Here is a 20,632-nt window from a genome sequence, read left to right as displayed (position 1 = left end):
TCGATTGGATGGGAATAGATTCTGGGTTAAATCAGTGGTGGGGGTGAGTTCCTATCTGCCTACGCACTGCCCTAGTTCAGGATGATAAAAATCACACTTCCTTTGGCTGCACGAGGTCTGCCTAACTTGATTTAGATATTGGCCTTGAAATGTGAGACCAGCAGTACAGCCTGAAGCAGGCAGAAGCCTTATTGACAATAAGATGAATTGACAATTGTAGGACCCTATCATCATTTCAAGTGCCAGTGGGCACATATTCGACCCAATGATGGTAGGCATAGAGTGGCCTAATCCACCATCTGGAAAGGAGCCACTAGAGATCTCTCCGAATCCTGGACAATTACTGGTGTCGCTGACTTTTGAGGCTCCTTGTGGCTCCAGAATCATCTTCCCATCCAATGCTGGCCAGTTAGTGCACCCTGCCCCTCCCACCTTTAAGGTTTAATTTACTGTTGGCACTGAGGAGGAGCTGCCTGCTAGCACTCGCTGAGTTCGCTAATTCAGCCCAAGCAAGGCCCCACTAAGGAACTTCTATAACTGAACAATGAGAGGACACAATAACAATAGATTTTGTGAACGAAAAGTGGAATATATTTTTGATGGCTATATCACATTTCTAAGGCAATGAAAATATATTCTATTCATTGGAAATATATTCTATTCACATTTCATGGAAATGATCACTCTGTCTTCTGCCATCATGTAGTTGCGCTGCCCTAATGGCCTTTCTCAATGTGCACTATAAATTACAATCGGCCCCAGTGTCTTGATGTAATACTCTTTGACTGCACTAGTCATATAGCATATGTTATTGAACATTCAATGAGAGCTGAAAGAGTCTTAAAGGGTCTCTTTCCTTCGAAACATAGAATCACACAGCACAAAAGGAGCCCTCATTTGAACAAATATCAGATTAATCCCATTCCACTGCCCTTTTTCCATAGCTATGCAAACCTTTCAATTTCCAGCGTATGTCCAATTCTCTTTTGGAAGTTGCTGTTGAATCTGCTTCCACCATCCTTCCAGGTAGTGCATTCCAGATCGTAACAAATCACAATTTAAAAACATTTTTCTGCATCTCCTCTCTGGTTCGTTTGCCAATTGTCTTAAAAATTGAAAAATATTTGACAAACTTTTAATTGTACATTGCATTGAAATACATTATTTCTTTATCAACAGTGGTTCTATGATTAAACCGATACACAGTGCTTCTGAGACTCCTTGTTGCTCAGAAAACATTTATTTTGCCAGATGCTTGCTTGTGAAAACAGTGCCCTTTAAATAGACAATAGGTCTCTCATAGCCACCAAATCTGATACAAGTTAAGCAAATTTTGCCTTCTCTAGGTTCTTCCTGCATTTCATAATGGCAAATCTCAATGAACAGTCGTGACCCAGTTCTGTGGGCTACTTCAGTACCTTTCTCTAGAAGCTGTGACTGGAGCTGGAGGAACTTTCCAGGTCTTCTTCTTCCACATCTGCCCAGTGGTTGGGTCTTTAGTGTGCGGTTGGTCATTACCAGAACTGCGGATAATCCATGCGTATTTGATGCTTTGGCATATCATATAAATGCTCTTCAGCCATGCTGCAGCAGTTCAATTTCTTTTGCAATGGTTTCGGAGAGCATATCTCGTTAGTTCCTCATTCAAACTTCCTGATGATACCATGAACCACAGGGATATATATTGAGTTTCTATTTCTGCTCAAATGCCTTGTGCTCCAGCAGGAGGGGGGGGGGGGGGGGGGGGGGGGGAGGGGGGGGGGGAGTGGGGGCGGGGGAGGAGGCGAGTGAGAGGACAGGACAGGGGAACTACAAGTAAGGTGCTGATTATCCCAAGTGGAGGGAGCTGATGTGGCATGATATCAATGATATAGATTTATAAACCCTGGAAATACAAGAGCATGGTTTTGTCCTGTTGCATGGAACATCAACAGAGAATGATCACCAATTGTGTGTCAAATTCTCCAGTATTCAGATCCCTTAATAGTACAATTATTTATACAAGCTGAGTTGTGCACAAATCGAGACTGCACGCAATAATTCTATGTCAGATTTGTTAGGGTTGGTATTCACTGAATCCCTAATTATTTATAAACTGTAATTTTAGCATGCTCAGGTTTTGGAGCTGGAGTGGTGGCTGGGGACACTGTGGAGCATCCGCGAGGCGGAGAGTATCGTGGATAGCACGTATAGAGAGGTGGTCACACCACAGGCTAAGAGTCCACAGGCAGGAAGGGAATGGGTGACCACTAGGCAGAGCAAGAGGACTAGGCAGGCAGTGCAGGAATCTCCTGTGGCTATTCTCCTGCAAAACGGATATACCGCTTTGGATACTGTTGGGGGGAATGGCCTCTCAGGAGAAAGCAGCAACAGCCAAATTCGTTGCACCACGGTTGGCTCTGCTGCAAAGGGGAGGAGTAAAAAATGTGGGAATGCAATAGTTATAGGGGATTCAATTGTAAGGGGAATAGATAGGCGTTTCTGTGGCCACAAACGAGACTCCAGGATGGTATGTTGCCTCCTTGGTGCTAGGGTCAAGGAAGTCTCAGAGCGGCTAGAGGACATTCTGAAGGGGGAGGGTGAACAGCCAGTGGTCGTGGTACACATTGGTACAAATGACATAGGTAAAAAAAGGGATGAGGTCCTAAAAGCAGAATATAGGGAGTTAGGAAGTAAGTTGAAAAGTAGGACCTCAAAGGTAGTGATCTCAGGGTTACTACCAGTGCCACGTGTCAGTCAGAGTAGAAATAGCATGATATATCGGATGAATATGTGGCTGAAGAGATGGTGTGAAGGGGAGGATTTCAGATTCCTGGGGCATTGGGTTCTGGGGGATGTGGGACCAGTACAAACTGGACGAGTTACACCTGGGCAGGACAGGGACTGATGTCCTAGGGGAAATATTTGCTAGAGTGGTTGGGGAGGGTTTAAGCTAAAATGGCAGGGGGATGGGAATCTATGCAAGGAGTCAGAGGAAGGGGAATCAAAGACAAGAACAAAAGATAGAAAGCGGGATAAGAAAAGTGATAGAGAAATCAAGGGCAAGAATCAAACAGGGCCTCAGTGAAAAATAGTGGGAATGAGACAAGTAATGTTAAAAAGACAAGCCTTAAGGCTCTGTGCCTTAATGCGAGGAGCATTCACAATAAAGTGGATGAATTAATCGCGCAAATAGATGTTAACGGGTATGATATCGTCGGGATTACGGAGACATGGCTGCAGGGTGACCAGGGATGGGAACTGAACATTCAGGGGTATTCAGTATTTAGGAAGGACAGACAAAAAGGAAAAGGCAGTGGAGTTGCATTGCTCGTTAGAGAGGAAATTAACGCAATAGTGAGGAAAGATATTAGCTCTGACTATGTGGAATCTGTATGGGTAGAGCTGAGAAACACTAAGGGGCAAAAAAACGTTAGTGGGGGTTGTATATAGACCCCCAAACTGTAGTGGTGATGTTGGGAATGGCATTAAACAGGAAATTAGAGATGCATGTAATAAAGGAACATCTGTAATTATGGGTGACTTTAATATGCATATAGATTGGGCAAATCAAATTAGTAACAATACCGTAGAGGAGGAATTCCTGGAGTGTATGCGGAATGTTTTTCTGGACAAATACATTGAGGAACCAACGAGAGAACAGGCCATCCTCGACTGGGTATTGTATAATGAGAAAGGAATAATTGGCAATCTAGTTGTGCGAGGCACCTTGGGGGTGAGCGACCATAATATGATAGAATTCTTCATCAAGATGGAGAGTGACGTAGTTGATTCTAAGACTTGGGTCCTGCATCTTAGTAAAAGAAACTATGATGGCGCGAGTTGGCTATGATGGATTGGGAAACGTTACTCAAAGGGATGATGGTGGATAGGCAATGGCAAACATTCAAAGAGCGCATGGGTGAACTGCAACAATTGTTTATTCCTGTCTGGCGCAAAAGTAAAACAGGAAAGGTGGCCAAACCATGGCTTACAGGGGAAATTAGAGATAGTATTAGATGCAAGGAAGAGGCATACAAATTGGCCAGAAAAAACAACAGACCTGAGGATTGGGAGCAGTTTAGAATTCAGCAAAGGAGGACCAAGGGATTGATTAAGAAGGGGAAAATAGAGTACGAGAGTAAGCTTGCAGAGAACATAAAAACTGACTGTAAAAGTTTCTATAGGTATGTGAAGAGAAAAAGATTGGTGAAGACAAATGTAGGTCCCTCACAGTCAGAAACAGGGGAATTTATAATGGGGAGCAAAGAAATGGCTGACCAACTAAATACATACTTTGGTTCTGTCTTCACAAAGGAGGACACTAATAACATACCAGAAATGTTGGGGAACACAGGGTTTAGTGAGAGGGAGGAACTGAAAGAACTCAGTATTAGTAGGGAAATGGTGTTGGGGGAATTGATGGGATTGAAGGCTGATAAATCCCCATGGCCTGATAATCTACATCTCGGAGTACTTAAGGAAGTGGCCCTAGAAATAGTAGATGAATTGGTGGTCATCTTCCAAGATTCTATAGACTCTGGAACAGTTCCTACAGATTGGAGGGTAGCTAATGTAACCCCACTATTTAAAAAGGGAGGCAGAGAGAAAACAGGGAATTATAGACCAGTCAGCCTGACGTTGGTAGTGGGGAAAATTCTAGAGTCTATTATAATAGATTTAATAGCTGAACACATGGAAAAAAATGACAGAATCGGACAGAGTCAGCATGGATTTATGAAAGGGAAATCAAGCTTGACAAATCTACTAGAATTTTTCGAGGATGTAACTAGTAGAATTGATGAGGGGGAGCCAGTGGATGTGGTTTATTTGGACTTTCGGAAGGCTTTCGACAAAGTCCCACATAAGAGACTGGCGTGTAAAATTAAAGTGCATGGAATTGGGGGTAGTGTATTGAGATGGATAGAAAATTGGTTGGCAGACAGGAATCAAAGAGTAGGAATAAATGGGTCTTTTTCCGAATGGCAGGCAGTGACTAGTGGGGTACTGCAGGGATCGGTGCTGGGACCCCAGTTATTAACAATATATATTAATGATTTAGATGAAGGAATTAAATGTAATATCTCCAAATTTGCAGATGATACAAAGCTGGGTGGGAGGGTGAGCTGTGAGGAGGATGCAGAGATGCTTCAGTGTGATTTGGACAAACTGAGTGAGTAGGCAAATGCATGGCAGATGCAATATAATGAGGATAAATGTAAGGTTATCCATTTTGGTAGCAAAAACAGGAAGGCAGATTATTATCTGAATGGCTATAAATTGAGAGAGGGGAATGTGCAACGAGACCTGGGTGACCTTGTACACCAGTTGCTGAAGGTAATCATGCAGGTGCAGCAGGTGGTAAAGAAGGCAAATGGTATGTTGGCCTTCATAACCGGAGGATTCAAGTACAGGATCAGGGATGTTTTGCTGCAATTGTACAGGGCCTTGGTGAGACCACACCTGGAATATTGTATGCTGTTTTGGTCTCCTTATCTGAGGAAGGATGTACTTGCTATAGAGGGAGTGCAGCGAAGGTTTACCCGACTGATTCCTTGGATGGCAAAATTTGACATATGAGGGGAGATTGAGTTGATTAGGATTATATTTGTTGGAGTTCAGAAGAATGAGGGGGGATCTCATAGAAACCTATAAAATTCTAACAGGACTAGACAGGGTAGATGCAGGATGTTCCCGATGGTGGGGGAGTCCAGAACCAGGGGTCACATTCTGAGGATATGGGGTAGACTATTTAGGACTCAGATGAGGAGAAATTTCTTCACCCAGAGAGTGGTGAGCCTGTGGAATTCGTTACCATAGAAAGTAGTTGAGACCAAAACGTTGTATGTTTTCAAGAAGGAGTTAGATATAGCTCTTGGGGCGAAAGGGATCAAAGGATATGGGGAGAAAGCAGGAACAGGCTATTGAGTTGGATGATCAGCCATGATCATAATGAATAGCGGAGCAGGCTCAAAGGGCCGAATGGCCTTCTCCTGCTCCTAGTTTCTATGTTTCTATTATGTGATCCTGTTCACATTAAAGTATTTAATTTTGGAAAATTGGTATTTCACATGAGTAGTTTTAACTGATTTTAATGTATCATTGTGCTATTAAATAAGGTGATGACAATAAGCCGACTTCAGGCCCAACTTTACTTCATGGCGAAATTTAATAGTTCATTTCTAGTGTTCATTACTGTGCAGCTATTTTATAATGGTTCATAACTTTTTCCTACAACTTCACTTCATCTAGATGATACGATGGATCAGTGATTTTTGCAGGTCAGTCCCGTTCCTTCTCTCTCAGCCCAGCCTGTTGGGTGTTGGCTGTGAGGGACTGCAATGAAATGAACAATCTCAATCTTATTCCTAATGGGCAATGCCACACAACACCAAAATGTTCCTGATTCAGCATCAATGGGCAACCGCGCTCAGAGAGAACTTCGGATGGCTGGCAAGGGAAATGATGACTGGCGCCCTGGTGCAGCCTTTCTGATTTTGGGGTAGAGGTTCATCATTGGGGCAGGGCAGGATGCAGCAGCCTGTTCTCAGAAAGGCTGATTATCAAAATAAGTGCTGCTGAGATCCCTCATTTTTATGAGTACACAACGCACACAAAAAGAAATTTAAGCAAACTTAAATCTGTACAGTGTGCACATGGCTGGATTAACAACTCTTGCAGCAAGGGCATCAGATCATTCATAGTCCCTCTACCCTACCCCCATCCCCACCCCCACACAATCCCTCACCCCAGATCCACTAACTAGCAAATGTGTAGTCAAATGCATGGAAAGGTAAGCCAGCAGTATTTTTAATTGCTAGACTACCTTGATCACTAGAGGCTCCATATTTGGCTGGGGCCACTGGGCACAGGGGGGTGAAAGGTTCCTGTGTTAATGTACACCAATTGCCTCAATTTGAGTGGTCGCACCTTAAACCCACAGTTTAAGGATGTGTGTCATATGTACTTACAGAACAGTTTTAATGATTAGACAAACATACCTATTTTAAACCATCAGAGCTCATCCATACCATACCATGTGTTGCTTTGAAAGCATTAAGTAAAACATATTTACACTATAGAAGAAAGTTTTCATCATTTTTTTTTAAAAAGATCTAAGAAATAATTGAATACAGAATTTTGATGTGCAAACCTAATTCCCAAATATACTTAGTTAGTCATTAGCGGCAGGCTTTAGTAAGGCCTATCAACTAACAAGATTGAAAATAGGAGTGTGTAATTTATTTTTAAAAAAAGTGAGGTAAATGCCTGAAATCAAGCACTGGCTTATCTCTGAGTAAATCATAGACCCCGCTCATGTACATAGACAATATAACTGAAGACTCTTAGTCCTCAAATTCCTGTCTGTCACAAAGCCCAGTGGTCTTTGGTGGGACGTCTGCCTGTCCATTGCCTTCCCACCTGACGGTGGTACTTGGTTTAATCCCTGCCCAGAATACTGGGCTGTATTCTTGCTCAGGGTTTTCAGTTGAATTCCCTGTTTGTGATTTAACTATCTTTGCCATTTCAAAAGCAAAGTTACCTGCAAAAAAGTTAAATATTTCTCCTCAGGGCTCCTCTCTACTGAACCGCTTTCTCCGCTTTAAGTGTTGTGGCATCAGGATGACTAATCTAGTTTATGTATTCTGTGAAAATTCATTTGAGTCAATAAACTACCCTGTTACAGGGAATAAGTGGAGTAATGGGTTTATTTGTCTCTTCTCGGCAACACTCTTGAACAATCAGGCTTTTATGCTGTTGAAATAAATCCAGTAATATATCTCTCCTGGGTGCATGATCCCCTGCATAATACGCAGCAAACACGGTTTACAATGCCACACTAAATTGTTAGAACATTGACAATTTTCCAACTTGCATGTTTTGCCATGTCAGATGTAACAAACTGCAATGATACATGCACACCTTCTACATTGGAACATCTGATAACCCAATAGTCACTGAACTGCATTGTGTGAAGTACTTTGAGACATTGGGAGTAATTTTTGACTTTGGGTTATAGTGTCTGATCAGCTGCCAGTTATTCAGCTTTGCGACGAGACGTTACACCTCTCGGAGTGATGAAAAGATCCCTTAACGCCATTTTGAAGAAGAGCAGCGGAGTTCTATCCTGGTGTCCTGGCCAATATTTATCCCTCAACCAGCATCATTAAAACAGATTATCTAGTCATTTACTTCAATTCTGTTTGGGGAAGCTTCTTGTATGCAAATTAGTTGCTGCATTTACAACAGGGACTACGCTCCAAAAAGCACTTCATTGGCAAGTACTTTGGGATGTCCCGAGGTTGTGAAAGGTGCTATGTAATTGCAAGTGTTCCTTCTTTTCTGTCAATTTTCATTTCCATTATGCAGGTTGGGACGGTGGGGGGGAGGGGGTTGCGCAGTGGGATGGGGGGTGTTGTGAGGAATTAAGGAGGAGCATTTTTGTTGGGGGGAGGGGGCAGGCGGTTCAATTTGTATTTGAAACCTCAGCAATTCCGACTTCCCTATCCGGTAATGTGAACCGCACTTCCACCGGTTGTCTTCATGGCAACCAAAGTACATTGGCATCCTGATGGGGCACCCTTGTGCTGGGAGCTAAAGAGGCAGAGCTTGATGGATTTCTGGGGGTGGGCGGGGGGGTGTTGGCAGTGAAGTGGGGGGGGGAGGGGGGAAAGAGGGTACATCATCCTGCCAGCCATGATTCCTTTTCTGATGTAAGCACAATTGCAAGTGCCTGACCCTCTCTGGATATCATGAATGATAAAAGAAGATTTTGTAGAACTGGATCCCACCCCAAGTTTCTCTCCAAGAGAATCATGGGATATAGAATTATACAAAACAGGGGGAAGCCATTCATCCCATCGTGTCTGTGTTGGCCCTTTGAAAGAGCTATCCAATTATTCCCATTCCCCTGTCCTTTCCCTGTGCCCTGCATTTTTTTTCTTTTTTAAATATTTACCTAATGTGTTTTTCCAATTTGATATTGGATCTGCTTCTACCACCCTTTCAGGCAGTGCATTCCTGATCTTAGCAACTCACTTCTTAAAGAAATTCTTGTCTTCCCTCTGGTTCTTTTACCAATTACCTTAAGTCTGCGTCCTCTGGTTACTGACGCTCCTGCCAGTTTCTTCCAATCTAATCTATCACTCTGCTCATAATTTTGAAAGAAGCCATGTCTCATTTTATTTTCCCTACCCCTAGATGCCCGGAACAAGTACAGAGTGCACCACTAACCTGGCAGAGGGATCAAATCATCCTGCCCCATCCAGCATATCGCTATAATAAACAGTGTATGTACAGATATTTACTGAGCCACTGGACCAGGCTCCTGTGAAAATCATATGATTATGGAGGGTTGATTAATGCAGCCCACTGTAAGCAATGCTACTCCTCTTAAAAACAGACTACTCTTTTGGGCAAAAGGGTTTAGAAAATCAAGAAATCACACGGGAGTTATACTCAGCATTCTGAAACTAGACAACTGAAGAAGGCAAAAAAGGCAATGGCTTATTTCAGGCATCAAAACGAAAACACAAAGTTATTATTTGAAGTCGGGTTTTGGTATGGACTTTCAACAAATATATTTTTGCATCCTTTTGGTGTTTCCTATGCTACACACCATTCACCGCTTGGAAGGGGACTACTCCAGTGCTGCACTGGACAAAGATTGCTTCGTAACACAACGATTGTTTCCCTACGTTAGCGTGGTAACAAAGGATAAACACATTTTGATTCTGGTTTTTAGCAGTGCCCTGACTGCTGTATCAAACCTTGAAGTGGGGGAGTGCTAAACTGGCCAGCTCTGATCATAGGTTTAATCTTTTTGGGCAACCCAAGGCTGCAGCCAATCTAATATTGGTTCCAGATTTTAAGAGGTCTGGCTTTACAAAAATAGCTGAAGATGTATAAAATGTTGACTGGGTAACCTTATTAGCTAGGCAATCAAGTACTAAGGACAAGTGGCTTCTATTTAAAGCAATTTTCAAACATAGTGAAGCCATGTTTGGATAAAAAGGCACATGATAAAACAAGATGAGGAATGTACAGAGGCAAATTGAATTGAAACAGAAGGCATTCGACACGTTTAAGGTATTTAACTCACAAGAGAATGGGGGAAAGTATGCAATTAAGGAAGACAAAAATATCCATATGATTAGCTATGAATCTCTAGAAAAAAAGATGATATATAATTAGAAAGTAATATTTTTTTTTAGCTATATTAGAAGTCAAAAGATCATTAAATACCGTATTAGGCTGCTAATGAACATTGTAGATCAGATCCAATCTGAATTGCAGGTTCTCAGCTGTGGTTCAGTTAGTAGCACTCTCACCTCTGACTCATAGGGTTCTGAGTTCAAATCCTACTCCAGGGCTTAAGCACAGAAGTCAAGGCTGACACTCTAGTGCAATGCAGATGGAGTGCTGCACTGTAGGCTGACACTCCAGTGCAGTGCAGATGGAGTGCTGCACTGTAGAGGTGCTGTCTTTCAGAAGAGACATTAAACTGAGGCCCTCTCTGCTTGCTTTGGGTTATGTAAAAGATTCCCTGTCACTATTTTAAGTAAGAGCAAGGTAGTTATCCCCAATGTCCTGATAAATATTTGTCCCTCAATCAACATCATAAAAACAGATTATGGTCATTATCGCATTGCTCTTTGTGGGAGTTTGCTGAGTGCATATGATGACCGTGTTTCTGATATTACAACACTTCATCAAGTAATTCATTGGCTATAAAGCGCTTTGAGACATCCAGTGGTTGCGAAAAGTACTATACTTCTTTCTGTGGCAGGGCTGCTGAATGTCTATTTTGTACCTTTCAATATTCCTGTAGATGAAGCTGATGTTCCAGATGAGGGATGTCCAGCATTAAATAGAAACATTAACACCAAAATAGATAGTGATGTAATTTTCGATCCGCATGGGAAGCTCAAAATTGATTGGTCTCCAGAGTCCAGCTAATATCCATCAGATGGTGGTTATGGAGAAGGGACAAGCACTCTGTGAGCCCTTGTATCTTCAGTCCAATAGTTCAATAAAGTCAACGCTGGTGCCCTAGTTTCTAAAAAGAGACAGAACAGAGGCAGGAAACTCTAGGCCTAGCAGTCTGAATTACATTATTGGGAAAAAGTGCTAGAGAGGATCATAAGATAAGTTCTTTATGGTCACTGAGAAATGGAAGGGGCGTTAAGAAAATGGTTTCCAAAAAAAAAAATCAGTCATTCCTAACAGCTTTGATAAGAGATTTTTCTGGAAGTCACTAGGGTAGTGGATATGAGAAACCTGGGACATGTTGTCTACCTGAATTTCAGAAAATCTTCGCTATGGTATCTTAGATTAGGTTACTAGGTTACGAAGTATGGTAGCTGTGGCGTCAGTAGAAATTTGAAATCCTGGATTAGGAATTGGATCCAAGGCTGCAGGAAAAAAATTGTAGCATAGTGTATGTGGTTCAGCTTGGAGACATGTTACTAATGGTGTCTCCAGGGATCAGTTCTGGGCTGCTATGCTTCACGGTCTTTATTAATGACCTGGACAATGGTGTTGGGAGCATGGTAAGTAAGTTTGCAGATGTCACCAAAATCTGTGCAAGGTGTTAACCATTAATGGAGTGCAATCAATTTCAAATAGATATAGATATGCTGTGGGGGTGGGGGGTGGGGGGTGGAACTCCTTGGCAAATGGCATTTTTAATAAATGCAAGTGTCATATATGTTGGTCAGGCCGACACAGGATATATTTATCATGTTCAGAGAAGAATACTGAAAGCTCGAGAGAGAAAAATGTTAGTGTTATTGTGCACAAATCCCTGAAGGTTCATGACTGACGTAGAGAAACTACATTAAAAGCTATTGGGTTGTATCAATAGTACCGTTCAGTATAAAGATCAAGATTTTGACACTATACAAGTCACCATATCTGGAATATTGTGCCTGGTTTTGGTCCTCTGACACAGTGGGTGATATAGTGGACTTGGTAAAAGGTCCAGAGGAGAGCTATAAGTATGACTCCTTGCCTGAAGAGCCACTGATATTCTAATGGGCTCATGGGGCTTGGTCTATTTATTTTAGAGCAGTGTATACTTTGAGGTGGCCCGATGGAGGTCTATAAAATAATGACAGGGCCAGATAGAGCCTCTATTGATAGATTATGCCAATTTAACAGAATGGGGATGACTAGGGGACATGAATTTAAGCTGCACAAAAGGAGAAATAGACTGGATATTAGGTGATTTTTTTTCTCCCAGAGAATTGTGAGCTTCTGCAGAACATTATAAACTGGTGTGATGGGGCTGCCTCTCTGCAGAGAGAGATGGACTGGAGCACAATCACATCATATAGAAGCTAAATGTCTTTCTATGTTTTGTGTCTTGGGTAAATGAGTTCGTTGGCCAACCGAACTCTAACTGCATGCCTTCCTATGTTCTCCTTAACTGCTGTTTGCAATCATTAACAGGGAGAGACTGATGTAAGAATAAACAGTGATGGTTTATTGAGACATAGGGCAGAGCACCAGATCATGTGTGCTCATTCAGAAATCTCCAGCACGAGACTACAGTTCCCAGTTGCCTGCGCTGTGCAGTGAATTGTCAGTGCTGTCACATCATCAGTAAACTTGCATTCTCTTAAAGAGATGGGGTACCTCACTTTACCACACTATGTAATACATGAACAGGGGGGAGAGGTGGTCTGAGAGAAATTTTACAGAGTATGGCGGAGGAGGGGCACCAAGTTGAAACATTAATTAGAGAGGAGAAAAACATGCACAGAGGATTGGGAGAGAAAACAGCATTAGAATGAAGTGTAGTTCAGAGACAGGAGGCAACAGACAGAGGGGAAAAAAGAGGCAGACTAAGATGGGTTTAAAGTGCATGTGAATACATTCACAGAGTGTGGTAAATAAGGTTGGTGAGTTGTAGAAACAAATAGCCACTTGGAGTATTATATTGTGGCAATAATGGAGGTATGGTTCAAAAGAATGGAAACTTAATGGTGGGGATTTTATGTCCCCCCCACCCCCCCACCCCGGGGAGGCTGGGAAGTGGAAGGGGGTGGGGTGTAAAATTTGGTGGAATGGAGGTGAGTCCTCTGCTTGTTGCCTTCCTGTTGTCAGTAGGTGATGGGGTGACCCGCCTGCCCTTAGGTCAACTGAAACCCTTAAGTGGCCAATTAAGAGCCTCTTCTCACTGTCGCCAGTATTTTACCAGCAATGGGTGGGCGCCTCACATGTAGGGAGATTGCCCAGTGAAACCTGACGGGGTGGGTGGCCTTCCTGATCGGGCACACTGTGGTCCACAGAGGGCCCCCAGCAACAAGTGCTGCCCCTGCAGGAAGACCCCCATGACCTCCTGATTGCACTCCACACTGGGCCTGCCTGATTATTAACACCAGCAATCCCTGACCCCACTTTATCTGTGGCTCTGGAGGTAGCTGCAGTTTTAGCAGTGGCCACTGCTTCCATTGCTGGGACTGAAGATCTGTGGCCCTCTTATGGGTCGGCAGCTGTTGGGGGCAACACATCCTGCCTTAGTATAAAAGCGCCAACTGCAGGATATTAACTGCCTGCAGCTCAATGCAAAATCTGATCGTGGCTTCCAAGGCCAGAGGAAACAGGGTTGCCCCTGACTTTCCGGCCAGTGGACAGGACCACCACTGCCCTGTAAAATCCAGGACAGTATTCCTGGCTACAGTGGAATCAGGAATGATAGGGATAGAACAAAGGGAGATGCTGGCAGTATTGATCAAGTATACTGTATAACAGCACGAGAAAGGGATGATGTAAGATGAAAGGGTTCTATTTACTTGGAATCTAATTGGTTAGAATTATGGAGCAATAGAGGTGCTATTATGCTGTTGCCTGTCCACCATCTACAAGGCATAAGTCAGGAGTGTGACGGAATACTCCCCATTTGCCTGGATGAGTGCAGCTCCCACAACACTCAAGAAGCTTGATACCTTCCAGGACAAAGCAGCCACTTAATTGGCACCCTTTCCATAAACATTCACTCTCTCCACCACCGACACATAGTGGCAGCAGTGTGTATCATCTACAAGATGCACTGTAGCAGCTCACAAGGCTCCTTTCGACAGCACCTTCCAAACAAGCAATCTCTACCACCCAGAAGGACAAGGGCAGCAGATGCATGGGAACACCATCACCTAAAAGTTCCTCTCCAAGCCACTCACCATCCTGACCTGGAAATATATCATCGTTCCTTCATTGTCACTTGGTCAAAATCCTTCCTGACAGCAGTGCGTGCGTACCTACACCACATGGACTGCAGCAGGTCAAGAAGGCAGCTTACCACCACCTTCTCAAGGGCAATTAAGGATGGGTAATAAATGCTGGCCTAGGCAGCGATACCCATATCCTGTGAAAGAATTATAAAAAATAAACATAGGCCACCAAATAATGGAAAGGAGAGAGGGGAGCAAATTTGCAAACAAATTGGAGAAAGATGCAAGAACATTAGAGTAATGATTGGGGCTTCAATTATCCCAATATAGACTAGGGAAAATAACTGAGTAAAGGGCAAAGGGGAGGAATTCCTGAAAAATGAGCAAGAGAACTTTCTTGATCAGTCTGTTACCAGTCCGGTGAGGAAGGAAGCAATGCTGGATCTCGTGCTGGGGAATGAAAGGGGGCAAGTGGATCGTGCTTTAGTGTGGGTAAGCATTTGGAAACAGTGATCATAATATCACGGGTTTAGAACAGTTATTGAAAAGAATAAGGAGGAATCAAAGGTGAAAATATTCAGCTTGGGAGGGCTAATTTCAATGAATTGAAAAGCAATCTGACCGAGGAGGATTGGAATCAAAGATTGAGAGGTAAAATAGTCAGTGAGCAATGGGAGGCCTTTAATAAGGACACGGTTTGGATACAAGTTAGACACATTCCCATGGTGGGGAAAGGAAGGACATTCAAAACTAAAGTTTCCTGGATGACTAATAGATATAGATGTTACAATGAAACAGGAAAATGAGGCTTATGACAAATGTTGGGTTCATAATTTAGTAGACAACCAAACACAATACAAAAAATGCAGGGGGAAACTGGAAATGGAAATAAAATTGACATTTTGAAACAAATGGGTGAATAAAAAAGATAGCACGGATTTGGTAAAGATAGATCATGCTAAGCCAACTAGACTGAATTCTTTGATGAAATAATGGAAGAGGTTGTTGATGGTAGTGTGATTGTTGGTATCTATATTTACTTTAAAAAGGTGTTTAATGAAGTGCCACATAATAGACTTATTGGCAAAATTAAAGCCTATGGGCTTGAAGGAGCATTGGCTACATGGGTAGATACAGAATTAACTAAAGGTGAAAAGGCAGAGAGTAATGGAGAACAGTTGAGACTGAAGGGAAGTGTGTAGCAGTGTCCCCAGGGGCTGCCAATGGGACCACTGCTTTTTTTGATATATATTAATGACCTGGTCTTGGGAATACAGGAAATAGATTCAAAGTTTGCAGAGGGCATGAAGCTCAGAAACATAAAGAAGAGTGAGGAGCCACAGATTTCAGGAGGATATAGGTAGGCTGGTGAAATGGACGTGGCTGATGAAACTTAACACAGAGAAGTGTGAAATTATTTATCCTGGCAGGAAAAAAGAAGAGAATAAGTAAATGGTATAATTTTAAAAGGAGTGCAAGAGCAGAGAGACCATGGGATATACATGCACAAGCCTTAGAAGTTGGCATAAGTTGTGTTAAAAAGGCAAAGTCTGTGTACACAAGTTCTATGCTTTATAAATAGAGATACAAGTTAATAATTTGTTGATTATGCTGTTCACGATACACAGGTGATGGGCATTGTTTGATTAAGAACTGGGATCACTTATAAAGAGAGTCACTTCCATCCTGCTGATGACAGTGGTGGGAGTTCCCCAGTGGAGGGCTCTCTATGTGGTAGTCCTCCCCTTTTCCATCAGGGATCTGGCGTGGAGGGTGCTGCATGCAGCAGTCCCATACAATCGGTGGTTCATGAACTCCCAGGCCGCCTGTATTTTCTGTGGCCTTGAGGATTCCATGTGGGAGGTTGCACTCCCTTTTCAATTACCTGAGGGACCTATTCCTCAAGCTTTGGCTGCACTTTAGCTTGACGCTCCTGATCTTGGCCCCCCAGTGCAGAAAGGAGGGGGGAGCAAGGAGGAAGACATGCTTGTAAGCCTGCTCCTAGGCCTCGCCAAGTTGGTCATTAACAGGTCAAGGAAGTAAGCAGCCAATGGCGTCATCCAGTAGACTGTCTGCCCCTCTTCCACGCCTACGTTCGGGGCCAGGTGTCCTTCGAGAGTGGGGGCACGCGGTGTCCACTGGCATGCTTGAGGCCTTCTGCGACCGGTGGAAATCACGGGGGGTGGAGTGCATCATTAGCCCCTAAATTGACATTTTAAGTTGATTTTCTAAGTTTCCTTTAAGATTTTTGTCTTTTGTTACAGTGTCCCTTTAAGGTGCTCTCACATAAATTTGATTATTTGTTCATTTCCCCATTTGTTAATTGTTTTCATTCACAGTATAAAGAGAGTCACTTCCATCCTGCCATCTGATGCTGGTAGGTGTCCCCAGTGGAAGGGCCTCTAAGTGGGAATCCTCCCCTTTTCTATTTGGAATCTGGCATGGAGAGTGCTGCATACAACCGTAGGTTCAGATGGTTTACGGACTCCTATTTTCTGTGGCCTTGAGGAGCCCATGGTCCACATGCATGTAGAGTACACGAGGTTGCAGCCCCTCCTCAGTTTTTTGAGGGAGCTGCTCCTCAAGTCCTGGTTGCACTTCAGCCTCACACGCTCCTGACCTTTGGCCACCCGGTGTGGAGGGGTGCAGGCAAGGGGGATGGCCTCCTTGTAGGGCTGCTCCTGGGCCTGGCCAAGTTGGCCATTAACAGGTCCAGGCAGAGGGCAGGCAAGGGGGGTCGTCTCACTCGACTCTTTGGCCCTCTTCTGCGGCTATGTTCATGACCAGGCATCCTGGGAGAGGGAGCACGCGGTGTTCACTGGCACGCTTCAGGCCTTTCACGACCGGTGGGCATCATGGGGGCTGGAGTGCATCATTAGCCCCAGGAATGACATTTTAATTTGGTTCAATAAGGTTCCTTTAAAAATTTTCTCCTTAGTTACAGTTCCCCTTTAAGGGTATATCACTTTAAATTGATCTGATCTGTTAACTTAATTTGATCTGTTTACTTGTTAATTTGCCAGATTAGTTACAAGTATACTCAAAGGGCAGGATTTCTGGGTCGTCGGGCAGCTTGGGATTGGCTGGGAAACGGTCCGATGCGGGCGATTGGACCCCGGCCACGATTTCACGCAGGCTGGCCAATTAACGGCCAGTCAGCATGAAAGGCGCGCTCTGAGCCTCAGCGCTGCTGGGGTGGGGGTGGCAGGATTGCGAGCGCAAAAGTCTGCGCATGCATGGGGTAGCGTGCACTGAGAGCTCCCTGAAGGCCAGGAGCTGCCTAAAGGAGCTGAATAATTTTCAAATCAAAAAGAAAGGCTTTTAAAACCTGAAAAAAATTTCCCGACATAGGACTCACTCACAATAACCTAAACAGAATAAAAATTCTGCCCAAAAATGTATATTTATTTTTTATTTAATTGTGGAAACCTTATCCCGCCTGTGGATGAGATTTCCTAAAAAATCCAAAGACCGCCTGGCCAATTCGTCCACCAACTGTGAGGTCAGATGGGCAGCGAAAAATAGCTTTAAATTAATTAAGGGCCTTAATAGGCCTCTTAATTGTCGGCGGACGCGCTGCTGCCTCTGACATGTGCCCACTGACTGAAATATCGTGTGAGTACGCGATGATGTCGGGACGCACTATCGCGCACTATTTTACGCCCATTCGGGTCAGGCACACACTTGCCCACGGGATGTAAAATCCTGCCCAAAGATATAAAGAAAGTCACTTCCATCCTGCTATCTGATGATGGTGCGGATCCCCAGTGGAGGGCTCTCTTTGTGTGAGTCCTTCCTTTTTCCATTGGGGATCTGGTGCGGAGGGTGCTGTATGTAGCAGTAATGTACAACCGTAGGCTATGGTGGTTCATGGACTCCCAGGCCACCTGTATTTTCTGCAGACTCGAGGAGTCTGCATCCATGTCTACATAGATTGCACTCCTTTTTTCAGTTTTTCTTGCAGGAGTTGCTCCTTAGGTTCTGGCTACACTTCAGAGCCACACTCCTGGTCTTTGGCCACCCCGTGCAGAGGAGTGGGAGGAGGACCTCCTTGTAAGTCTGTCCCTTGGCCTGGTCAAGTCAGCCATTAACAGGTCCAGGCAGTGGGCGGTCAAGGGGGTTATCCGGCCCAACTGGCTGCCCCTCTTCCGTGGCTATGTATGTGGCCGGGTGTCCTTGCAGATGGAGCAGGCAATCTCCACTGGCACACTTGAGGCCTTCCATGACCGCTGGGCACGGCGGAGGTTGGAGTGCTTCATTAGCCCCCAAAATTACTTTTCAATTTGAATTGGTAAAATTCTTTTGATGTTTTTCTTTTGTTACAGTGCCCCTCAGGGGCTATTACTTTAACTAACTTTGTTAACTTGTTAATTGACCTTTTTTTAATTTGATATGCTCAAGAGAGTATAAAGAGAGTCACTTCCGTCATGCTGTCTGGAGGTGGCAAGGGTCCCAAGTTCTCTATGTGGGACTCCCCTTTTTCAGTGGGGATCTGGTGTGGAGGGTGCTGCGTGCAGCAGTCCCATACAGCTATAGGTTATGATGGTTCACAAACACCCAGGCCACCTACATTTTCTGTGGCCTTGAGGAGTCTGTGTTCCAAGTGTGCAAAGATTGTGGGAGATTGCACTCCCTTTTTAATTACCTGAGGGAGTTGCTCCTTATGTTTAGGCTCACTTCAGCCCCACGCTCCTGATTCGGCCACCTGGTGCAGAGGGGACAGGCAGCAGGAGGACCTCATTGCAAGCCTGCTCCTGGGCCTGGCCAAGTTGGCCATTAACAGGTCCAGGCAGCAGGTGGTCGTCCAGCCCAACTGGCTGCCCCTCTTCCGTGGCGATGGTTGCTGCTGGGCGTTCTTGAAGAGGGGGCACATGGTGTCCACTGGCACGCTTGAGACCTTCCGTGTCCAGTGGGTACCGTGGGTGTCAATTTTATTTTAATTTACTTTGTTAATTTGCCCGTTTTGTTTATTTGTAATGCTCAAGAGAGTATAAAGAGAGTCCTGCGACCTGTGGGTTCCACAGGGGCTAGAGTGCTCCATAAGCCCCTGCAATATCACTTTGATTTAGTTTGATATGTTTCCTTTAAACTTTTGTCCGTTTATTAGAGTGCCCTTTTAAGGGGCTATGACTTTAATTTGTTAATTAGCTTTTCCCCTGGTTAATTTGATTTGTTCCAACCAAGTATAAAGAGAGTCACTGGAACATTGGGAGAGTAGTTAGGAGGCAGAGAAAAAAGATTGACCTTGTGAATAAACCAACTATCAAGGAAAAAAAGGAATTGTCTTGTTTTGTACTTCATGGTCTGGCTTGGATCCTTTTAACAATACAGGGCTGAATTGTAATAAGCAAAAACGGGTGGATTGGGGTCAGCTCAGGTGCGAACATTTTTAAAATCACAAACCTGATCACAACACACCCACCACCAGCTTTAACAGAGGCAGGGACAAAAGGTGGGTTGGCAGCTGAAATATTTTAACAAAGCTGGCAGCTTCTAATCTAACCACTCTGTAGGTTTAATTGTGGCCAGCCAGATTTCCCAAGCTCTTGGATATCTGGCAGCTGAAGGGAGGTGAAGTCAGCTTTGTGGTGAAGGTAAGATCTTTTATAGCACTGCTTGTGGGCCAAGAGAAGCAGGAGTGCTTTCCCCCCAGTCCCCAAGCTCCCCCCAACCCCCCCCCCACCTCCCATTAGATTCTCCCCCATACAAAAAACCCCAGGCTCAGGTTTAGACAATCCCCAGGGTCAGGGGTCCAGTTTCCTCCCCATCTGTGGGGTCATGGGTCAGGTTCCCCTCTTCCTGCCCTGCCCTGCTAATAGACTGTGGATTGGTGATCGGGCACAACTTTTCCTGTGTTTTGATGTTCAAAGGCATTACCATTGCTGAATCCCTCACTATCAACATCCTGGGGGTTACCATTGACCAGAAACTGAACTGGGCTAGCCATATAAATGCTGTGGCTACAAGAGCAGGTCAGAGGCTAGGAATTCTTCAACGAGTAACTCATCTCCTGACTCCCCAAAATCTGTCTACCATCTGCAAGGCACAAGTCAGGAGTGTGATGGAATAGTCTCCACTTGTCTGGATGAGCGCAGCTCCAACAACACTCAAGAAGCTTGACACCATCCAGGACAAAGCAGCCGGCTTGAATGACACCCCATCCACAAACATTCACTCCCTCCACCACCGACACACAACACACAAGGAGGAGCAGGTCAATGGCAGCAGTGTGTATCATCTACAAGATTCACTGCAGCAGCTCACCAAAGCTCCTGAGACAGCATCTTACAAACCCATGACCACTACCATCTAGAAGGACAAGGGCGTAGATACATGGGAACACCACCACCTGGAAGTTCCCCTCCAAGTCACTCGCCATCCTGACTTGGAAATATATCGCTGTTCCTTCACTGTCGCTGGGTCAAAATCCTGGAACTCCCTCCCTAAGAGCACTGTGGGTGTACCTACACCACATGGAC

At 44.3% G+C, this 20,632-nt stretch overlaps 1 protein-coding gene and 1 long non-coding RNA gene across 3 annotated transcripts in view; both read right to left on the bottom strand.

Moving 5' to 3' along the window:
- Positions 1–20,632, bottom strand: part of dgkza (diacylglycerol kinase, zeta a) — a 562,825-nt gene that overhangs the window by 369,182 nt on the left and 173,011 nt on the right. Inside the window, exon 1 of one of the 2 annotated variants that reach the window (XM_078548889.1) lies at positions 1,419–1,615. The exons of the other annotated variant lie outside the window; for it this stretch is intronic. Within the exon in view, the coding sequence (XP_078405015.1) occupies positions 1,419–1,564 (146 nt within the window). The 5' untranslated portion in view covers positions 1,565–1,615. Of the gene's footprint in view, positions 1–1,418; positions 1,616–20,632 lie in introns of those variants that run through there. 2 annotated transcript variants of the gene reach the window in all.
- LOC144684735 (uncharacterized) overlaps positions 6,130–20,632 on the bottom strand; it is a 124,074-nt gene continuing 109,571 nt past the window's right edge. Inside the window, exon 2 of the long non-coding RNA XR_013577555.1 lies at positions 6,130–6,315. This is a non-coding gene — a long non-coding RNA (uncharacterized LOC144684735). The remainder of the gene's footprint in view (positions 6,316–20,632) is intronic.

Source organism: Cetorhinus maximus, chromosome 9, assembly GCF_964194155.1.
Source record: "Cetorhinus maximus chromosome 9, sCetMax3.hap1.1, whole genome shotgun sequence".
Classification (NCBI taxonomy): domain Eukaryota; kingdom Metazoa; phylum Chordata; class Chondrichthyes; order Lamniformes; family Cetorhinidae; genus Cetorhinus; species Cetorhinus maximus.
The sequence above is the reverse complement of the archived record's forward strand: the minus strand, read 5'-3'. Positions and strand labels throughout refer to the sequence as shown.